The sequence below is a fragment of the Magnolia sinica genome, chromosome 10 (genome assembly GCF_029962835.1).
Source record: "Magnolia sinica isolate HGM2019 chromosome 10, MsV1, whole genome shotgun sequence".
Taxonomy (NCBI): Eukaryota; Viridiplantae; Streptophyta; class Magnoliopsida; order Magnoliales; family Magnoliaceae; genus Magnolia; species Magnolia sinica.
Genome location: NC_080582.1, coordinates 6,229,706 through 6,252,540, shown reverse-complemented (window position 1 = coordinate 6,252,540; position 22,835 = coordinate 6,229,706). Strand labels below are relative to the sequence as shown.

The window sequence follows — 22,835 nt, the reverse complement described above, 5'->3', positions numbered from 1 at the left end:
GCAAAAACGGGCGGGGGTTTGGTTGTACGAAGTTAACTGATGGACGTGGATTGTGTCCTACCCGCCCACTCTGTGGGGCCCACTGTAATATAAGTGTTTTATTTACACTGTTCACCGCTTTTCTTAGATATTTTAAAGTATGATTGTAAAAACGAGGTAGGTCCACAGCTCCAAGACCACACTCGAAGGAAGCTGCACTGATAATAACACCCACCGTTGAAACCTTTCTAATGGCGAACGTGATACTTTTTTAGCATCCAATCTATTCATGAGGTCATGCAGACGTAAAAATACAAATATCAGCTTGATCCCAAACTTTTCCACCTCTCTGGAAGTTTTTAATGGTATACGTTCAATACCTACTTTATGGTCCGCTTAAGCCTTTAACCTATCTAAATTTTTTTTTTTGTTTATATCTTAAAATAATATGATGAAAGTGTTAAACCATGTGTATATGACACTTACACCACGGTGGGCCTCATAGGAAGATGGGGAATGATACTTGATTTTGAAAGCGGATTGGTTGGTGTAACACACCACCCACGGTAGCAAGTTCTGTAAGTCCATTATGATATATGCATTATATCCAAACCGTTCATTCATTTGGTGAGCTAGTTGTAAGCCTTGAATCTAAAAATAAGATAGAACTGAAAATCAAGTAGACCACACTGAAAAAGAATAATGAGGGACTGAACGTATACCATTGAAACCTTTTTGGGGTTTTAAAATTTTTGGATCAATATGATATTTGTTTTTCCTTCTGTCTTTATTACCTTATGAACTCATCGGATGAAAAATAAATGTTATAGCAGGCATTACAAACGTTTTAATGGTGAAAATAATTCTCCCAACTGCTATTGTGGTGTGGTCCAGTTGAGCTATGGATATGATTCATTTTTTTGAATCATGCTCTAAAATGATCTCCAAAAATGGATGAACGGTGTGGATATAATAAATTTGGTGCAAGTGTAACTTCGATCTCCTTTAAACCGTTCGTACAACTCGGAGCTGAGTAACGTCAGTGCTCATTTTCCCACGACACGTACCCACAACAGCTATATGGCTGGTGTGTGGCACACCAGCCAATCCGCTTCCCTGGATTTCGAAAGTGTCAAATCCTCCAATCGCTTTCAAACATCCAGCCATCTGATGCCGGAGACAGGCTTCGAAAGTGGGAGATTAAAAAAAAAAAAAGGGTTCCAGATGTTGCTGTACGGGTTAAATGTGGTTAAAGAGGTGGGTTTGTACGGGTTGAATCAGTGGCAGGAGTTTGATTCTCAGCAACAAAAGCGTTTTCTCCACGCGAAGAAAAAGGAAAAACCCTTCTATACCCAAGCATCGGATCTTGGCATTGAGATCGGCCACAGACGACTCTTCGATTTCTACAGAAATTTCAGGCATGGAGGATTACGACGGGCCTTCGAATTCAGGTGAAGAAGGCGTTAGTACCGAATCGAGTACGGCAACTGTAGGTGCTAAGAAGCCTTCATCAGCTACGAGGAAAAAAAAGAAAGTGAAACCCTCTCAAATGGCGGGCCCTTTCACGTCTGCAGATTCTTCAAATGAAGCAGGTGGCAGTAATGGCGGTCCTTCCATAGAAGCTGTTTTGACTCAGATGCTGGCTCTTCAGGAGAGTGTGAAAGAGGTAATCGTTTAAAAAGCGTCAGATTTTTTATTTTTGAATTTTCTTCGTGTCAGATAGCATCAGGGACGCGGTTTGGCTGGTGATCCCAACACCGGCCGGCTAGCTGGTGTCAAATCTCTGTGGACCCCACCATGATGTATTGTTTTATCTACGCCGTCCATCCGTTTTGCAAGATCATTTTAGGAAATGAGTCTAGAAATGAGTCAGATCCAAAGCTCAATGGACCAGACCACAGGAACCAGTGAGGAGAATGATGTCCACCGTTGAAGCCTTCCTAGGGCCCACAGTCATGTTTATTTGTAATCCAATCTGTTCATAAGGTTATACAGAGATGAAGGGAAAACGCAAACATCAGCTTGATCCAACACTTTTGTGGGCCTCAAGAAGTTTTCAACGGTAGGCATTCAATCCCTACTGTTTTCTGTGGTGTGGTCCACTTTAGCGTTGGATCTGCATCATTTTTGGACTCATGTCCGAAAATGAGCTGGTAAAATGGGTGGATGGCGTGGATAAAACACATACATCATGGTGGGCCCCACAGAACTTTGAGTGGCTGGTGACCCACGCGCCCGGCAGCTAGAGGAAAATTACATATTTTTCTTTGAGGTTATGGAAATTTCTTGAAAGTAACAAAATTAATGGGATTTTAATACTTTGCGTTGTGTACAAAAACGTTTTTATTCATCATATGATCTTAGGTTGGATCGATTTTTGCTCATTTTTTACTGCAAAATTCCTAAGGAATGTATATTTTACCAAATAATGGCTAGATGATTGGAAATTACATGGAGTGGAGTGGAGTGGAGTTACTAGGATGAAATTACAAAAATGCCCTCATTTTTTTCTATAAAAGTTAGTAATAGTCGATACTTGTGAGACCCACGTGGTATGTGTATAACATCCAACCCGTACAAAGTATTCACCCCACCACGGTGATGACAAGAACAAAACATAAGGTCGATCAGATTATCATATGGGTTACTACTTGAATTGGGATTATTTTGAATGGTGTATATATTTTTTTATGGATTGGATCTGCCATATTTTTGGCTCGCCCAATAATAATGTTGGTGCGCATCTGTTGTATGGGTGGGATGTGAGATGCATATCACGTGGGCCCCACAATTCTCGAATCTCCGCTTTGCTGTAAAGAAAAAATAGAGGGCAGTAATAGAATTTCTTCTCTGAAAAGGCACTGCCCAGGAATATCGGTTCCTTGAGGAAGTATTTGGTAAAGTCCAACTCTTTTGAGGAATTTTGCAGTAAATATCTCTCTGTTTTTTTTTGGAAATATGACTAGGATTTGATATCTTAGACTGGATCTTGTTGCTAGGAGAATGTGATGGCTACTTATGAGAGTTGTCATCCGAATTCTACTCTATCCAACTAACTTAACAAAAACACATTTAATACACACTTGCCTTGGACCTGTCTGTTTGTCGAATGGATTACATACCAAGTAAATTCTGTGGAGCCCACACGTGATGTATGTGTCTTATCCATGCCATCAATCTGTTTTACCGGCTTATTTTAGGTCATGAGCCAAATACTGAAGCATATCCAAAGCTCAAGTGGACCACACCACAGAAAACAGTGGGGTAAATCACGTCAGCCGTTGAAACCTTCCTGGTCCACTGATGTTTATTTGTCATCCAACATGTTCATAAGGTCACAGAGACATGGATGTAGGGAAAACAAAAATATCAGCTTGATCCAAAACTTCAGTGGCCCCCAAGAATTTTTCAATGGTAGGCTTTCAATTCCCACTGTTTCCTCTGGTGTGGTCTACTTGAGCTTTGGATATGCTTCAATTGTGGGCTCCTGCTCTAAAATGATCTGGAAATATGGATGGATAGGGTGGATAAGATACATACATGATGGTGGCCCCCACAGATTTTACTCAATACACAATCTGCTCTCCTGCTTGCCACTGAATATACAGGTGGGGCCTACCTGATGTATATCACACTTACATGGGAAATTAGCTTGTGGGGTGAGCAGGATTTAGATGCCTACACTTGGAAGTAGCTGTAGCACTGTTGCCAGTGTTACCTAGACATGTGGCCAAGTGTATGGCACGGCAAACTCCAAAGGTCTAGGCACAGGAACATTTCCATAAACAAGTGAAGATTTTAATTAAATGAATAAAATTAAACATGAAATAAAAATTTAATACAACAATGAAAACATTAAAGACGAACAATATTAGGAAAGGACATTTGCATGGTTCCAATAAAAGCAAATTACTAATAATCTAAACTAACAAATATATCATACCAAAACAGAGAAAATCATGCATAGTTATGTGAATAAATATTAGTTTGTGTGTAAATCACTAGTTCTCTTAAGATTAGAACTCTGACAAAGCAAAAAAGAACAACAAGGGTTGTCTTTTTTAACACATTGGATGTGGTATCAATAACAGAAAATATACTCAATCTTGCGGGGGTGGTGGGCGGGGGATGGGGATGGAACCTTTGTTATGAACATCCAATTCAACAATCCATTCATCCTATTGCTCTCCCTCAATTCCCTCTTGTTTCGCTATGAAACAGGCTAGCATGCTTTTATGCAGTAGGAATAAGATTGTCTAGTCTGTTTATGCTTGGATTTTCATTTCCATGATAAATGCACACAAGTCATTTCGTTCCAGATCATGTTACCATATTTGCACATTTCCATGCATTTTTTTTTGGTCTGCATTTAATATGGACAATGAGCTAACTACTTCAGAGAATTAAGTGCGAGCATGTTACTCACACCTGCCAATTCGTCTCACTGAAGGCTGAAATTGTAGTAACTATTATTAGCTCATGTTCATATGGGAAAAAAGGAAAAACTGTTATCAGCTCATAAAAGCTATTTATAGAAAAAAATTTGTTTATAGACATGCAGGGATTTGTAGGTTATATCCATTTCTCGTCTGAATGAGTGATTCATTTCTGAGATGATTGACAGCAGGTTTTCTGTTTTGAAGCATGTGGGAATTTGCTCTAGATTTTTTTTTTTTTTTTTTTTAGTACGAAATCTTTTGATATAGTGCAAAGAAACATGTACAAAGATTCACCTTTTTCTTATGTTGGAGTGGTATCCTCTTTTTGCAGCTTATGACGATTCAAAAGAAAATGCAGAAGAAAATGATGTATCTGGTGGCTGTTCCTGTTACCAAAGAAGGTACAAGAGTAGAGGCGGCCCTCAGCCAGAGCATGGAGAAAGCTCTCAAGTCAAACTGTGATGCTCTGTGGGGCCGCATCCAAGAGGAGAACAAGAAACAGAAGTTAGAACGGGATCGCATACAGCAGATAACGAGTTCAATCTCGGGCTCTATGAACACGAAGTGGCCAGCCATGTTCAAGAAGACGTTGAAGAAAGAAATAGCTGCAGTAGGACCAGCAGGAGCTCAAGCAATTACCCCAATTTTGGAGAAGACCGTATCTTCAGCTATTGCTGATTCATTTCAGGTCAATTTATGCCTGTCGAGTGCAAGCAATGTTGCCTGTATTATTGTTATCATTTTTCCATATTATCAGTGCATGATTGATGTGTCCTTTTGTAGAAAGGGGTTGGAAACATGTCAGTGAATCAGTTGGAGAAATCAGTTTACTCGAAACTTGAAGCAACCATGGCCAGACAAATTCAAGCACAATTCCAAACATCTGGGAAGCAAGCTTTTCAGGTATGCATGAATAAATTACTGTCAATGAACATATATGGAAGTACTATTCGTTAGATTTTGAAAAATATAGGAAATATACAGTTCACAGTTGAACTTTGTTGAGCACAATTCTAAACCCTAAACCCCTGGTGATCCAAAGTGTTCATAGGGTGGGCCCCTGGTGGATGGGAGGCTTTCTTTCATCAGATGATCCCACCACCCCTATTTGGCCGCTGGCAAATGCTGACTTTCAGTTGTTACTGTTCATTTTCATCGGATGGGATCCTTTGAGGGGAGATAGTAAGGTAAGGCCCATCCCTTGATGGGGGCTCACCATATCAGCAGATTATCTTGCAGTAAGATGAGTTCCATCCCATCTGTAACGATGCTGGGTTCAACGAAATAAAGAAAAGACCCACCATTTTCATGATTGAGTGTCATATCATGTGGAAGTGAATGTGTCCATGAAAATTAACAATGCGCAGCGTGCTACCTCCATCTCAAATTCAACTAAATGCCTCATGTGAAAGTGCTTTTTTCCCCCTTTCAAAAGATATGTGGAAGTGCATTTCATCCACAAAAATGTTACCACTAATCAGAAATATCTGAAAAATTCATGCAGGATGCACTGAGGGCTAGCTTGGAATCTTCACTGATTCCTGCATTTGAGCAGGCATGCAAAGCAATGTTTGAGCAAGTTGATGCTGCTATTCAGAAGGGGATGGTCAAACACACTAGTGCTGCACAACAGCAGTTTGAATCCACACATTCTCCATTAGCACTTGCTTTGAGGGTAAAATGTTAAATTCCCTTTCTCAATGCTTAGCATGGGTTTTTTGATTTTTAGAATTGCATCTTCACAACTGAAGTCCGGTGCTGTTGTCTTCGATGTGGTATATATTTTCTGCACGAGGCTGGATCAACTACATATGTTTGTTGAATAAGCTTGACCTATAAATTGACGTGTGGGGCTCATTGGGATGTTCATATGACATCCGCTCTCCCTGATTTTCTCCTTTGTGTGCATATATATGGGAAAATACAAGAGGCTGTTTGCTTTGTTCAGTTCTGTCTACTTTTGACACGCATGCATGTAAGCATGCATCTGTGAGAATATTGTGCATATGGGATTGTGTATGGGTTATTAGTTGTAATATACTATGTATAGAGAAGCTCTAAATAAGCTTCCTTGTATAGTCTTGTAGAGTGGTTATTTAAACCCACATTTGGGTTAAAGAAATACAGAAAAACATTCTCCATATTCTTGAGTTTACATGGTATCAGAGCGAGGTTTTTGAATTTGCTGCACGACCGGCGCTCCTCCATTGATTCTGGTGGCCCATCATCGAGATTCCGGCAGCCCCCATTGAGATTCTGACAGCCCCCATCGATTCCGACAGATCCCATCGAGATTCCGGCAGCCCCCATCGAGATTCCATCGGCCCCCATCGAGATTCTAGTGGCCCCCATTGATTCCGACGGCCCCCATCGAGATTCCAGCAGCCCCATTGAAAAGGAACGGCCCCATTGAAAATGAACTCCTATCTTGGACCACAATAATTCGAAGGTGGTCACTTGGATCCTTAATAGTATTGAGAGCAACATTGCAATTAACCTCATGCATTTGAGACTGCATTCGAAATATGAGCTTACTTGAAAATGTGTTATCAACAATCAAATCATGCCCGTCGCTATCAAGTAGAGTATGAGCTGTCAAAATTAGAACAAGGAGCTTTGAGTATACAAGATTTTTATTCTAGACTTACTTCCCTTTGGCATGAGATTCAACATCTGTGAGAATATTGTGCATATGGGATTGTGTATGTGTTATTAGTTGTAATATACTATGTATAGAGAAGCTCTAAATAAGCTTCCTTGTATAGTCTTGTAGAGTGGTTATTTAAACAGACCTTTGGGTTAAAGAAATACAAAAAAACATTATCCAGATTCTTGAGTTTACATGGTATCAGAGCAAGGTTTCTGAATATGCTGCACAACCGGCGCTCCTCCATTGACTCCGGCGGCCCCTATCGAGATTCCGACAGCCCCCATTGAGATTCTGACAGCCCCCATCGATTCCGACAGATTCCATCGAGATTCCATCAGCCCCCATCGATTCCGGCGGCCCCCATTGAGATTCCAGCGGCCCCTATTGATTCCGGCGGTCCCCATCGAGATTCCAGCAGCCCCATTGAAAAGGAACTCCTATCTTGGACCACAGATAATTCGAAGGTGGTCACTTGGATCCTTAATAGTGTTGAGAGCAACATTGCAATTAACCTCACGCATTCGAGACCGCATTCGAAATATGGGCTTACTTGAAAATGTGTTATCAACAATCAAATCATGCCTGTCACTATCAAGTAGAGTATGAGCTATCAAAATTAGAACAAGGAGCACTGAGCATACAAGATTTTTATTCTAAACTTACCTCCCTTTGGCATGAGATTCAATTTATGGATCTAGTTATTCCCGCTGCGGCGGTAGAAACAGTAAAGATACTTCGCGACACAAGTAAATTGATGCAATTTCTGTATAGATTCCATCCGGAGTTTGAACCAACCTAAGCCGCTCTGATGAACCGGCCTCAACTTCCATATCTTGAGTTAGGTCTATCTGATTTGATGGCAGAAGAGACATTTGAAAACCCTTGCTTCTATAAGTGAGGTTGTTTCTAATGCTGCCTTCATTACTCGCAATTATTCAGGAAAGTCACGAGACATGTTGAAAGTTAAATGTTTTGAATGTAATAGATTTGGTCATATGGCTATTCATTGTCCCAACAAGAAAGCAAATCTGAAACCCTCTGTCCCAAGTATTCTGTTTTGTCGCTACTGCAAACAAGAAGGACATGATATATCCGATTGCCCGACTGCCCTCCCCTATCTCCTCACTACCAGCGACGTGGACGTGCATTTCTGGCTCCCTTTGCTGAGAAGCCTGACTCTTCATCTATGGCCCCATCAGTGCAGCCTACTCTATGTTCTCCAAAACAAATTCAGCAAATCCTTCAAGCGATGAGTTCTTCATGTTCGATAGGTAATATTGATCCTCGAAATCTTTGGTTTATTGACTCAGGGGCATCTAATCATATGACTGGTAACCCTTCTTGTCTAACTGATTGTGTCCCCTATAAAGGAACGAGTTCCATCTACACCGTGGATGGAAACCATTTACCTATCTCTCATATCGCGGGTCCTTGAAAGTCTCACCTTCATCATCTCGCAATTTCTTCCTTCGCAAAGTGTTTTATGTTCCTAAATTATCTGCTAACTTGATTTCACTTGCTCAACTAGTAGAAAATAACTATTTGGTTTTGTTGTGTCGGTTTGGTTGTTTCATACATGATCTGGAAACAAGGAAGCTGATTGGGAAGGGCCATAAGAGGAAGGTTATTTACTTTGGAGTTCGATCCCGGAGTTGTCTCATCGCGTTGTTTCTTTCTTCCATCTTCTCATGTTATTTATTTTGCTAATAAATGCTGGAAACTTTGGTGTAGTCGTTTAGGGCATCCAAATTCTAAAAATATGTTTTTCTTATTTAGAACTGGTCTTTTAAATGATGAAATCAATATTAGTCCCATTTCCATTGATATGAACTGTGTTAGTTGCAAAGTGTGTAAATCTACTGCATTACTGAAATATACCTTGTATATTTAGCATACCTTATATAGTTGGTTTTCCATACGTAGATGATTCTAATTTTATTTCTTTCCTTGATGTAATCTCTATATATTCAACCCCTTTGGGTTGTCTCAAATACACAAAAGCTTTCAGCTCGTCTCGGTTTACATGGTATCAGAGCATCACTGATCCAAATCCGGCACCACCTGTCAGATCCGACCACCCCTGCGTCGTCCGGCCACCCCTGTTGCGTCGTCCGATCATCCCTCTGCTCGTCCAAGCACCATCTGCTGCTCGTCCCGCGCCCCTGTTGCAGATCCGACTATCCCCTGTTCTTCCGAACGTCCCCTGTTGCAGATCCGGCCACTCCTTGCTTGTCCGAACGTCCCCTGTTGAAGATCCGCCCACCTCCTGCGCGTCCGACCACCCCCTGTTGCGCGTCCGACCACCCCCTGCTGCGTGTCCGACCACCCCCTGTTGCGCGTCCGACCACTCCTGTTGAAGATCCGACCACCCCCAGCGTCGCCCGATCTGTTGCTGTTGCTGCTGCGTCGCCGGATCTACATTTTCCAGATCCACAGGTCCTGTTGCTGTTCCTATTCTTCTTCTGCTGCAACTGTTGCTGTTCCTATTCTTCTTCTGCTGCAACTGTTGCTGTCCTGTTGCTGTTCCTATTCTTCTTCTGCTGCAACTCTTTGCGTGCTTTATATTAACTCCGATCAATGGACAAGAACTCATCACGTACAGAGGCCCCAAGGTGTAGTTTTGATGGTACCAACTATTCACTATGGGCCATCCATTTTCAGAACTTCCTGAAGGGTCGTGGTTTGTGGGGACTAATTGATGGATCTGTTACTATTCCCACTTCCACGGATGCCGATAAATTGGCTGATTGGGAAATGAACAATGGACGGATTATTACCTGGATTCTCGATTCAGTCGATCGGTCCATTGCTGTTGGCCTCACACCTCATCGCACGGCTAAGGCAATGTGGGAGCATCTTCAGACAATTTATCAACAAAGTAATGCGGCGCGGTCATATCGTCTGGAACAGGATCTCGTTAACCTTACTCAGGGTGACGACAGTATTCAATCATTTTATTCTAAAATTGTCACAATTTGGACTGAGATGGCCTTGATGGATCCAATATTTCCTAATGACTTTAGGATTTTCCAAACTATGCGCGAGAGTGCGCAAGTTCGCCAATTTCTTATGAAACTGCGTCCGGAATTCGAGCATAGTCTTGAACCGTAGCCCTACTCCTTCATTGAATTCGGTTATTAATGATCTATTGGTTGAGGAACAACGACCGAAAGTTCTATCACTTCCTTCCTCGACTCCGGGATCCTCTGATATGGTGCTTGCTGTGTCCACCACTACACCAACACGTGGCTCCTCTCCTTTAACTTGTCGCGGCTGCAACAAGGTGGGTATGACATCCGCTCTCCCTGATTTTCTCCTTTGTGTGCATATATATGGGAAAATACAAGAGGCTGTTTGCTTTGTTCAGTTCTGTCTACTTTTGACACGCATGCATGTAAGCATGCATCTGTGAGAATATTGTGCATATGGGATTGTGTATGGGTTATTAGTTGTAATATACTATGTATAGAGAAGCTCTAAATAAGCTTCCTTGTATAGTCTTGTAGAGTGGTTATTTAAATAGACCTTTGGGTTAAAGAAATACAGAAAAACATTATCCAGATTCTTGAGTTTACATGGTATCAGAGCGAGGTTTTTGAATCTGCTGCACGACCGACACTCCTCCATTGATTCTGGTGGCCCCCATCGAGATTCCGGCAGCCCCCATTGAGATTCCGACAGCCCCCATTGATACCGGCAATGTTCGCATTGTCGACGAAATGTCGATAATATCGCCGATAATATCGGTGTCGCTAGTCTAGCGACACCGAAACTCCCATTTTTCGTTTCTCTCTGGATTATCGGCGAAATATCGGCGATATCTTCGATAATCTTTGATTTTTTCCGACAAAATAGGTAAAAATGGAAAAATAAACCTTTGATTTCGGTAATACCTGGTTGATGGTTGATCGGAACTCGGAAGCAAAGAATCTCATGGGCAGCAATCGACAGCGCTCGTCTCGTGTGACTCACAGATACATGATTTCGGCGAAAAATCAGAGATTTTGGCGAAAAACCAGAGATTTAGGGAGATTGCTTGAAACCTCGTCGAAAATCGCCCCCGTCCGCTGGAAAACCCTCTTCGCAGATGAAACCCTTTTTTTTTTCTTTTGTTTTTTTTTTTTTTTTTTTTTGTAAACAGGCGCACGGTGCGCTTCAGCGTACTGAGTAAACTTTCTGGGCCCACCGTGAATGTATGTGATTTATCCACGCCGTCCATTCATTTTTCTAGTTTATTTTAGGGGTAAATCCCAAAATTAAAGTATATCCACAGATCCAGTGGACCACACCACAAGAAACAATAAGAATAATGATTTTCACCGTTGAAACCTTCTCAGGCCCCAGAGTGATGTTTATTTGTCATCAAACCTTTTTTTAAATATAAAAAGGCATGGATGAAGGGTTAAAATAAATATCAGCTTGATTCAAAATTTCTGTGGCCACCAAGAAGCTTTTAATGATATGCGTTCAATTCACAAAGTTTCTTGTGGTGTGGTCCATTGAAGATTTGAATCTGGTTCATTTTTTATATCACACACTAAAATAAGCCTTCATATATAATGGACGGTGCAGATTTAAGGTACATAATTCATAATGAGTCCCACAGATCGGGTTTCATGAGAAGCGGATGGGCTACTGTACCTCACACCAGCTATATAGCTGCTGTAGGTACGTGTCGTGCGAAGTCCAGCACTGACGCTCCTCGCGCTCCGAGTTGTACGAACGGTTCAAAGGAGATCAAAGTTACGTTGGCCCCACAGTGATGTATTTATTATATCTACACCGTTCATCTGTTTTTAGAGTTCATTGTAGAGCATTATCCAAAAAATGAATCATATCCAAAGATTATATGGATCGCACCATAGATAGCAGCAGAGATAATGATTTTTACCGTTAAACAATTTGTAGGGCCCACCATAACGTTTATTTTGCATCCAATCTGTTCGTAAAAATATAAATATCTGAATGAAGTGGAAAACCAATTTTCATACTGATCCAAAACTTTTGTGACCTCGAAAAGAATTTCAATGGTAGACGTTCAATCCCCCACTCGTTTTTGCAGTGTGGTCCACTTCATAGTTATTTGTCTTATTTTTTGTCTAAAGGCTTAAGGCAAGCTCTTCAAATGGATTAACGGTTTGGATATAACACACACCTCATGATCAGACCCATATCACTTGCTGATGTCAATAGCTGGGATGAGGTGCACCTGCCATTTCGCTTCCGAACTGCGCTGGAACGAAGTGAATTGCACACTGAGTAAAATGTGGGCCCATAGTAATTGTGTATTTGATCCAACTCAGTCCATCCATTTTATTAGATGATTTCAAGGCACAAGCCAAAAAATGAAGCATATCCAAAGCTTAGGTGGACCACACCACATGAAAGTGTGTGAATTGAATGTTTACCATTGAAAAATTATTGGGGGCCACAAAAGTTTTGTATCAACATGATATTTCCATTTTTTATTCAACCATGTCCCTGTGATCTTATGAACAGTTTGGATGACAAATAAACAACACTGGGCCCTATGAAGATTTCAATGGTGGAAATTATTATTACCACTGTTTCATATGGTGTGGTCAACTTGAAACTTAAGATAAATTTATTTTGGTTATTATTAAAGTAATTTCTTATGGAAATGTATGCTTTTTTGGGCCCCATTAAATGAAAATTTATTATTTAATGCATTTTTTTACAAATTTTTAATTTCTAAATATACAAATGTGTATTTAGGCATGTCTTGAAGTTTCATGAAAAAATTTCACTGTTATCATATTTTTCTCTGAATTTCGGGTTATCGGCGATATTATCGGCGATAACGATATTATATCTTTATCTCTGGCCAGCGAAACTTGTAACGATACCGACAACTCAAACACTGGATACCGGTAGATCCCATCGAGATTCCATCAGCCCCCATCGATTCCGGCGGCCCCCATTGAGATTCTAGTGGCTCCTGTCGATTCCGACGGTCCCGATTGAGATTCCAACGGCCCCCATCGAGATTCCAACGGCCCCATTGAAAATGAACTCCTATCTTGGACCACAATAATTCGAAGGTGGTCACTTGGATCCTTAATAGTATTGAGAGCAACATTGCAATTAACCTCATGCATTTGAGACTGCATTCGAAATATGAGCTTACTTGAAAATGTGTTATCAACAATCAAATCATGCCCGTCGCTATCAAGTAGAGTATGAGCTGTCAAAATTAGAACAAGGAGCTTTGAGTATACAAGATTTTTATTCTAGACTTACTTCCCTTTGGCATGAGATTCAACATCTGTGAGAATATTGTGCATATGGGATTGTGTATGTGTTATTAGTTGTAATATACTATGTATAGAGAAGCTCTAAATAAGCTTCCTTGTATAGTCTTGTAGAGTGGTTATTTAAACAGACCTTTGGGTTAAAGAAATACAAAAAAACATTATCCAGATTCTTGAGTTTACATGGTATCAGAGCAAGGTTTCTGAATATGCTGCACAACCGGCGCTCCTCCATTGACTCCGGCGGCCCCTATCGAGATTCCGACAGCCCCCATTGAGATTCTGACAGCCCCCATCGATTCCGACAGATCCCATCGAGATTCCATCAGCCCCCATCGATTCCGGCGGCCCCCATTGAGATTCCAGCGGCCCCTATTGATTCCGGCGGTCCCCATCGAGATTCCAGCAGCCCCATTGAAAAGGAACTCCTATCTTGGACCACAGATAATTCGAAGGTGGTCACTTGGATCCTTAATAGTGTTGAGAGCAACATTGCAATTAACCTCACGCATTCGAGACCGCATTCGAAATATGGGCTTACTTGAAAATGTGTTATCAACAATCAAATCATGCCTGTCACTATCAAGTAGAGTATGAGCTATCAAAATTAGAACAAGGAGCACTGAGCATACAAGATTTTTATTCTAAACTTACCTCCCTTTGGCATGAGATTCAATTTATGGATCTAGTTATTCCCGCTGCGGCGGTAGAAACAGTAAAGATACTTCGCGACACAAGTAAATTGATGCAATTTCTGTATAGATTCCATCCGGAGTTTGAACCAACCTAAGCCGCTCTGATGAACCGGCCTCAACTTCCATATCTTGAGTTAGGTCTATCTGATTTGATGGCAGAAGAGACATTTGAAAACCCTTGCTTCTATAAGTGAGGTTGTTTCTAATGCTGCCTTCATTACTCGCAATTATTCAGGAAAGTCACGAGACATGTTGAAAGTTAAATGTTTTGAATGTAATAGATTTGGTCATATGGCTATTCATTGTCCCAACAAGAAAGCAAATCTGAAACCCTCTGTCCCAAGTATTCTGTTTTGTCGCTACTGCAAACAAGAAGGACATGATATATCCGATTGCCCGACTGCCCTCCCCTATCTCCTCACTACCAGCGACGTGGACGTGCATTTCTGGCTCCCTTTGCTGAGAAGCCTGACTCTTCATCTATGGCCCCATCAGTGCAGCCTACTCTATGTTCTCCAAAACAAATTCAGCAAATCCTTCAAGCGATGAGTTCTTCATGTTCGATAGGTAATATTGATCCTCGAAATCTTTGGTTTATTGACTCAGGGGCATCTAATCATATGACTGGTAACCCTTCTTGTCTAACTGATTGTGTCCCCTATAAAGGAACGAGTTCCATCTACACCGTGGATGGAAACCATTTACCTATCTCTCATATCGCGGGTCCTTGAAAGTCTCACCTTCATCATCTCGCAATTTCTTCCTTCGCAAAGTGTTTTATGTTCCTAAATTATCTGCTAACTTGATTTCACTTGCTCAACTAGTAGAAAATAACTATTTGGTTTTGTTGTGTCGGTTTGGTTGTTTCATACATGATCTGGAAACAAGGAAGCTGATTGGGAAGGGCCATAAGAGGAAGGTTATTTACTTTGGAGTTCGATCCCGGAGTTGTCTCATCGCGTTGTTTCTTTCTTCCATCTTCTCATGTTATTTATTTTGCTAATAAATGCTGGAAACTTTGGTGTAGTCGTTTAGGGCATCCAAATTCTAAAAATATGCTTTTTTTATTTAGATCTGGTCTTTTAAATGATGAAATCAAGATTAGTCCTGTTTCCATTGATATGAATTGTGTTAGTTACAAAGTGTATAAATCTATTGCATTGCCATTTTCATTGAGTAACTTTCGTACTCAGAATCTGTTTGATCTCGTTCATACTGATGTTTAGGGTCCATCTCCCGTCATGGCTCTTGGTGGTTCGTTGTATTACATCATCTTTGTGGATGACTTTTCAAGTCATACTTGGATTTATTTCATAAAGCACAAGTCTGAAGCATTCTCATGTTACAGACAATTTTCCTCATATGCGGAGACCCAATTTGCAAAGAAATTTAAAATTCTATGGTCTGACTCTGGGGGAGAATATATGTCTTCCGAGTTTGAGACTTTTTTAAGTTCAAATGGTACTATACATCAGTGAACGTTTCCTCACACACCAGATCAGAATGGAGTAGCAGAATGAAAGAACCGGCACATTACTGAGGTAGCAACTACCATGATGGAATATGCACGTGTTCCAAAATTTCTTTGGGCTGAAGAAAAATTAACAGCTGTATATCTGATCAATTGATTACCTTCCAGTGTATTAGCCAACCGGAAAACTCCCATGTTATTCCTTCATGATAAAGATCTAGATTATAGTCGGTTAAGAGTGTTTGGATGCATTGCTTTTGTTTATCTTCCAGAACGAGAACGGGATAAACTCAGTCCTAGGGCCAGCTAAATGTATATTTCTTGGATATGAGGAGCATCAGAAAGGGTATCGTTGTTATGATCCATGTGCTCATCGTGTTCGTGTGTCCAGACATGTCACATTTTTTGAAAATTTACTATACTATAAAGTTGTCCATGCATCTCCTTCAGTTATCGTTGTTCCATCTTCCATTTCTCATATGTCATCATTTGAAGAAAATCATTCTCTGCCTCCTCCCACTCCTCCTTAGCAGGTCTACCAATGCCATGTGAAGCCTATCTCTCTTAGGTCTTCTCACTTAGCTGCTCCTGCTTCCGATCAGGTGTCTTCTTTTCCTATAGCACAGGTAACTGTCCCACTTTCCACTACGATCCAATTACGTCGTTCCAGTCGTCCGTCTATTCCTCCCTGTCGATCAAATCTTTTTGCCTCTCATCATGCTTTGTTTTCTGGATTAGAATCTTTGGTTGTACCTACTTCTTATTCTCAGGCATATACACAACCGTGTTGGATAAAGGCTATGAATGATGAGATTCAGGCACTCGAGGAAAATACTACTTGGACGCTGGTTCTGTTACCTGAGGGGAAGCAAGTGATCGGCAGCAAATGAGTATATACTGTAAAATTAAGATCTGATGAGAGCTTAGATCGATACAAAGCTCGGCTAGTGGGCCAGGGCTATAAACAAGAGTATGAAGTTGATTATGATGAGACATTTGCTCCAGTGGGAAAAATGAAAACAGTTCGTTCCTTGATTGCTATAAGTTCTTCTAAAGGTTGACAACTCAGTCAACTCGATGTCATGAATAATTTCCTCCATGGGAATCTCAAAGAAGAAGTTTACTTGAAGCAACCTCCCGGTTATAAGTCTAAGGATCCACGCTTAGTTTGCAAGCTATCTAAAGCTTTATATGGACTCAAACAAGCACCGAGAGCATGGTTCAGAAATTTTCATGGGGTGTTAACCACAACGGGCTATTCTTAAAGCCAATATGACTCATCACTGTTTATTCTCAAGCCTGATTCAGGTCTTGTTGTTTTATTAGTCTATGTTGATGATATTGTCATCACAGGATGTGATGCTCAAGGAATTAGTGTTCTTAAATCCTTATTTCACTCCTCATTTCATATGAAGGATATGGGGCCGTTAACATATTTTTTGGGTCTTGAAATCTCTTGTAATACTCAAGGTTATCTCATGAGTCAACGGGAGTATACTTGTGATTTGATCAAGCTAGCAAACCTTACAGATAACAAGAACCATGAGACTACTCTGGAATTAAATGTCGAGTATGGTAAAGATGATGGAGACCTTCTCTCAGATGTTACATCTTATATGCAGCTGGTGGGGAGATTAGTCTATCTCACTGTCTCGTAGTTATATCACATATGCAGTTCATGTTGTTAGCTAGTTTATCGAGGCACCTTACACATTGCATATGACGGCAGTTTATCGCATTATTCGATACCTTCGAGGTACCCTCAATCAGGCACTTCTCTTTCCATCATCGCATGATATACAATTATCTGCTTATTCTGATGCAAACTGGGCAGGTTGTCCCATTTCACGATGGTCCAACACTGACTATTGTGTTTTCTTGGGACAATCATCGGTTAGCTGGAGGTGTAAGAAGCAAACCATGGTATCTAGATCCAATATAGAAGCCAAATACCGTGCAATGGCAGAGGCATGTAGTGAAATTATTTGGTTCCGGGGATTGTTGATAGATCTTGGGATTCCTTTATCTTTGCCGACTCCATTATATGCTGACAATCTCAATGCGATTCAGTTGGCTTCCAATCCAGTATTTCACGAGTGCACTAAACACATTGAAGTTGACTGCCACATTGTGAGAGAAAATACACAGCTGGAATCATTTCTCTTCCTCATGTGACATCAAAGCTATAACTTGCTGATTCATTCACCGAAACTATGACCTCATCCCGTCATAGGTTTCTTCGTGGCAAACTGATGTTGGTTCATCATCCCACATCAGTTTGAGGGGGTGTGTGAGAATATTGTGTATATGAGATTGTATATGGGTTATTAGTTGTAATATACTATGTATGGAGAAGCTCTAAATAAGCTTCCTTGTATAGTCTTGTAGAGTGATTATTTAAACCCACTTTTGGGTTGAAGAAATACAGAAAAACATTCTCTAGACTCTTGAGTTTACAACATCTTCACTCACTTTTTAACGTTAACTATGCTTTCAAATTGCAGGATGCAATGAGCTCTGCATCATCCATCACCCAAACCTTAAGTGGTGAACTAGCTGATGGCCAGCGTAACCTCTTAGCTTTCATAGCGGGTGGAGCAAATCCAAAAGTGATGAATCCCTCGGCTGCACAACAATGCGATGGACCTTTGAGTGGACTACAGGACAAGGTAAAGCCAGTTCATCACCCAAGTCTTCCTCTTTTTTTATTATCCCTGATTTATTGTAATGCTTTAATGTGTTTCAGTTGGTGGAAGCAAGCTGTTATCGAATATTATCAAAATTTTAGGCTGTTTGTTGCTGATTTTGTGCGGGCCATGACTGTGCAACAGGTCGAGGCACCTTTGGATCCAAAGAAAGAGCTGGAAAGACTGATATCTGAACATAAGTATGGGGAAGCATTCACCTCAGCCCTTCAAAGAAGTGATATCAACATTGTGTCCTGGTTATGTTCTCAGGTATGCAATATTTTCATCCTCATATTTAAGGGGCCACACACCAAATCACAACTGGGTTACTGATTTCACAGGTGAGTTGGTTCATTTGGGTAACATCCAGCAAGGTGATTTGGAGTTTTTTTTTTTTTTTTTTTGGAAGGCTCTCTGGTCAATAGCATCTCCACCTATAAAGCCAGGATTCCTATATATGTTTAGAGTGCTGTTGGCATGGTATCATGTTTTTTGATACCTTGTTGCTGACACCACATGCTTTCATGTAAGATACAGGATAAATGGCTCATGGCAATTTTATCATGCTACCAAGTACCTGTTTGGGGGGTCCTCATCATAGTTTGAAAACCCAAAAATTCAACCTGATTTGATTTCCAGCCGACTTGTGTCCACATGAGGGTTAGATGGGTCTTTACTTGATATTTAATAGTTAAATTAATAATATCTAAAGTTTTTGTAAATGCTTAAAATGGTTTTGTATAGTTAAAATATGTAAGGATTCTGAAATAAACAGATGTGGAGCTTATGCTTTCCTCTCTGCAATGGTCGCACACTCGAAACTCGGTTTGAGTTGTTGTGAGTTGCATTGAGTTGACGAATTCAGCGAGTGCCATTGGGTCAAGATTAGTCACACTTGGAATTGAGTTTCTTAATGACTTGGTTTGAAATCTGGTCAAGTTGAGTGGGCTCGACTGATCTTTGAGTCGATCCACTGAATTTTAGAACTATGGTTTTCATTGGGGGCAACCATTAAGCCCTTGTTTGCGCCTGTTATAGATGAATTAACCACTAATATTCAGGATGAGGTCCCTTCTTGGTGTCGTTTGTGGATGGTGTGGTGCTGCCCAATGAGACTAGCATGCTCACAAGTTCTAGTTGGACGTTTGGAGGAAGGCTATAGTATCTAGAGGTTCAAGATTTAGCAAAACCAAGACAATGTGATAAAACAATAAGAATTATAAGATGGAAATTTGGAGAAGGCTTAGTGTCTGGAGGTTTAATATTGAGCAAAACCAAGACAATGTGATGATACATTAAGAGTATAAGATGGAAAATGGACTCAATTGAAAGGAGTTGAAAGACGTACCAATTAAAAGAGCACAGTCCACCTTTAATTGCTTCAAATTGCTAATAACTTTGCAGCAGGAGTATAGTGGAGGAATCTCACTGCAGTCTAGAGGAGCACTATGAGGAATCTCACTAGAGACTACAGAAGCTGTGTGTATTGTATTTTCCATAGCCTTGTTTACGATCCTACTTAAATTACATTGAAACCAAGGCATGATTCCTACTGGCCAATGTATGGACCTTCCTAATTCAACTAAAAAAACTGTATTAAGGTTGTCATAAAAGAAGAAAGAGAGTGGAAATCAAATAAGACTCATAGTGGCACTCAATTACTAAAACTAAGGAACTTCTACATATCTGAATGCCAAAAATGCAAAACTATGTATATTGTGTATCGTTCTATAAATTACTGGCTGGACTTGTATGTGTTGTGGATTCAGAAAATGAAGAGTCATCTGTACATCCTGTCTCTGTGTTGTAGATTCAACTTCAAAGACTCCTATGTCAACTCACATTATCACCAGCACCATTTATCTTGTCCCCTTTTGGTGGGTAGGATTCTCTACCTGTCATTTTGTTTACCCCTTCTTCCAGAAGCCTAAATCCTCTGGTTTTTTATCTTGTGAGATCCGAGACCCAGCTTTGCCTCTGTATTAGGAATTCTCTTCCCCTCCTAATGAACTATTGTCGTCCTTCCAGAAAAAGAAGAAGAAGAAAAGATTGCATACCTGTCATTAATCTCTTATGACAGAACTTTTTTTCTTTTTCTTTCTGAGAATTAGTGTAGGGTTTTTCAAAGAATTAAGACAAACAATACAAAATGGGGAAAGAATTCCCATTACAAAGCAGATCGTGAACATGTTCCATGGCTGAGGTATCATCCATGACACTACCTTCTTTTCATTTGGGTAAACCAAATGTTCAACATAAAAATGGTGTTATCTCCTTAACCATCCATAACAGATGGTGGCCAAGGCTCCAGTTGCTTGTGATGCCAAAGGACACATCATTTCTAGAATCACCTTCCACAATAAGTCAACCCCAGAAAATACTAATAGAGACGATCATTAAACTTTTCAATGGGCATTTGGCCCTGCCTCCAAGAAATCCCCCATTCTCATTGGCCCAATAACATCAAAGAATTGAGCCTTTATCATCATTCACCTCCAATCACTCTACCAACCATGAGGGGCCTTCATATGTAAGACCCTCCTTCAGTTTCTTCGGAATCAATCATGAGCCTTGTTAGCAAAACTCCGTTTTAAAATCCGTTTTTAAAGAATCGTATAATTTACTGAACGTTTAAAACACTATTTTCTTCAAGAAGATAGGCAATACAAACAAACAAAACAAACAAACAAACAAACAAAAATAAGAAAAGAAAGAAAAGAAAAGAAAAAAATCTCATTTTTTTGGACCAAACCAAATTAAAACTTCGGATTTTAAGGAAGTTAGGCAGAAAGAAGATTTCAGTAGACAGATCGATTTGTATGGGGAATACTTGAGAAGTAAGGATGTAAGAGAGGCAAAAGATAATGTTATCCCAATTATCGATTACCCATATACATAATTTCTTATGCATTTAGAAATTTGAAGCATTTTAATTGAAATTTTTACTCTAATCTTATTTCAAGTATAACACACATGCATATATTGCTATTATTATTATTATTATTTTAAAATTCCATTTTATTGAATTGGAACTGTGTTAAACCCAAACTCTTCTTTTTCTGTATTTGTGGCATTTTTTGTTTTTTTACCAAACTTTTGACCAAACTTTTAATGATAGAAACCAATTTATACCCGAACATTTCCCCTACTATTCTTTTGACATATTGCGTTTGCTAAATATGGTCATGAGTAACTAAGCGTGATACATGTTAGATGGAACCGCCACACAGAATTCATGAGGGCTCGTTTTATCATATTACTATTGTTACTGCCTCTTAAAACTCCTGTCATAGAGAAAATCAATATTCTAACATTATCTGCCTATCCTACTCGTGCTTCAGGTTGATTTGCAAGGGATTCTATCGGTTCTTCCTCTTCCTCTGAGTCAAGGAGTCCTGCTATCCCTTCTCCACCAGCTAGCATGCGATATTGGAAACGAGACCTCCCAGAAGCTAGATTGGATGAGAGACATTCTTGTTGCTATAGATCCAGTGGACCCAACAATTGTGACACACGGGCGGCCAGTATTCGAACAGGTTTATCAGATACTGGATCGCCAGCGGGTGCTCCCGACCACCACCACAGCCGGAACAAGCAGCATCCGTCTTGTCATGCATGTAATCAATTCAGTATTGATGAGCTACAAATGACTTCTCTCTTTCCCATTTGTGCACAAACTGTTCACGACTTCTAGTTGTTGTGGAAGGCCGTATTGAAAACTAAGAAGAGGGTGTGCATGCCTAAAGGACAGGAGAGTTTGATAAAAGCTGGGAGTCATTTGAAAGCTTGTAAGTGGAATGCATTAGAATCTAATTTACAATTACAATGGAATCCTCAGTTGTGTTTGGTAACTTGTAATTGGAATGCATTGGAATCCAAAAATTGTGTTTGAATGCATGTAATTGGAATTCTTTAGTATATTCACATGAACCTGAATTTGATTAAGCAAGTTAGCTTTAATATTCAAAATTAGCGTACATGTTTGATATTTGATAGGGATATTGTAACAAGCCCATTGAAATATATATTTTCACCAAAAATGAGGAAATTCCAAGCCTTGAGTGGGCCACAAACATAACAATCATAAACATGCAACTTGCCAACATTTTTTAAATGTGCATTTAGATTACCAATGTTTACACTGTTTTGATCATTCAAGTGGTGTGATTATTGATGCACTTGATAAATGGGTTGTTTTGGGGTATCATCAACGTGCTAAGTGTACAATGGATTAGTAGCCTAATTGCACCTTTCTTACTTGCGGGACCTTTCTATCTTTGAAAGGAGGACGGAACATACATTTCACTCCAATTACCTCTGATTCACAACAAAATAAAGTGATTTCAAACATTTACCTTCAATCGGAGGTAATTGAATACTTCTGATTACAGTCAATTCCAAGGTGTCAAATGGAGTATAAATATTATTTCTCTATAAAAACTCTCTAGATTGGAATGCTTTTGACCAAAGAATACTTCCACTTTTATAAGAGGATGGATGATAAATGGAAAGGATATGTGATGAGTTTGGATGAAGTAGGGCTTATCCCTATCACATTTTATGTCTCTTCCATACCTCAATCTTCTTCTAGTTGAATTTAAAATTCAAACTTTTAAAATTTGAGAGAAAATTGAGATGGGTA

The 22,835-nt window shown here is 40.0% G+C and overlaps 1 protein-coding gene across 1 annotated transcript; it reads left to right on the top strand.

Annotated features, from left to right (window-relative positions):
• Nucleotides 1-1,192: 1,192 nt before the first annotated feature.
• LOC131257854 (enhancer of mRNA-decapping protein 4-like) lies at nt 1,193-22,086 on the top strand. The gene is made up of 7 exons (XM_058258771.1): nt 1,193-1,645; nt 4,750-5,106; nt 5,202-5,321; nt 5,923-6,093; nt 18,011-18,175; nt 18,338-18,463; nt 21,535-22,086. Exons 1-7 carry the CDS (start codon nt 1,400-1,402, stop codon nt 21,841-21,843), a joined length of 1,494 nt encoding a protein of 497 aa, XP_058114754.1. The 5' UTR covers nt 1,193-1,399; the 3' UTR covers nt 21,844-22,086.
• The last annotated feature ends 749 nt before the right edge of the window (nt 22,087-22,835 follow it).

What these genes read in the sequence shown, in the direction of transcription:
- LOC131257854 (XM_058258771.1), top strand. Translation starts at nt 1,400, where the DNA reads ATGGAGGATTACGACGGGCCTTCGAATTCAGGTGAAGAAGGCGTTAGT. An exon ending in CTATTGCTGATTCATTTCAG is followed by an intron (nt 5,107 to 5,201) that starts GTCAATTTATGC and finishes GTCCTTTTGTAG; the next exon opens with AAAGGGGTTGGAAACATGTC. An exon ending in TGAGTGGACTACAGGACAAG is followed by an intron (nt 18,176 to 18,337) that starts GTAAAGCCAGTT and finishes ACTGTGCAACAG; the next exon opens with GTCGAGGCACCTTTGGATCC.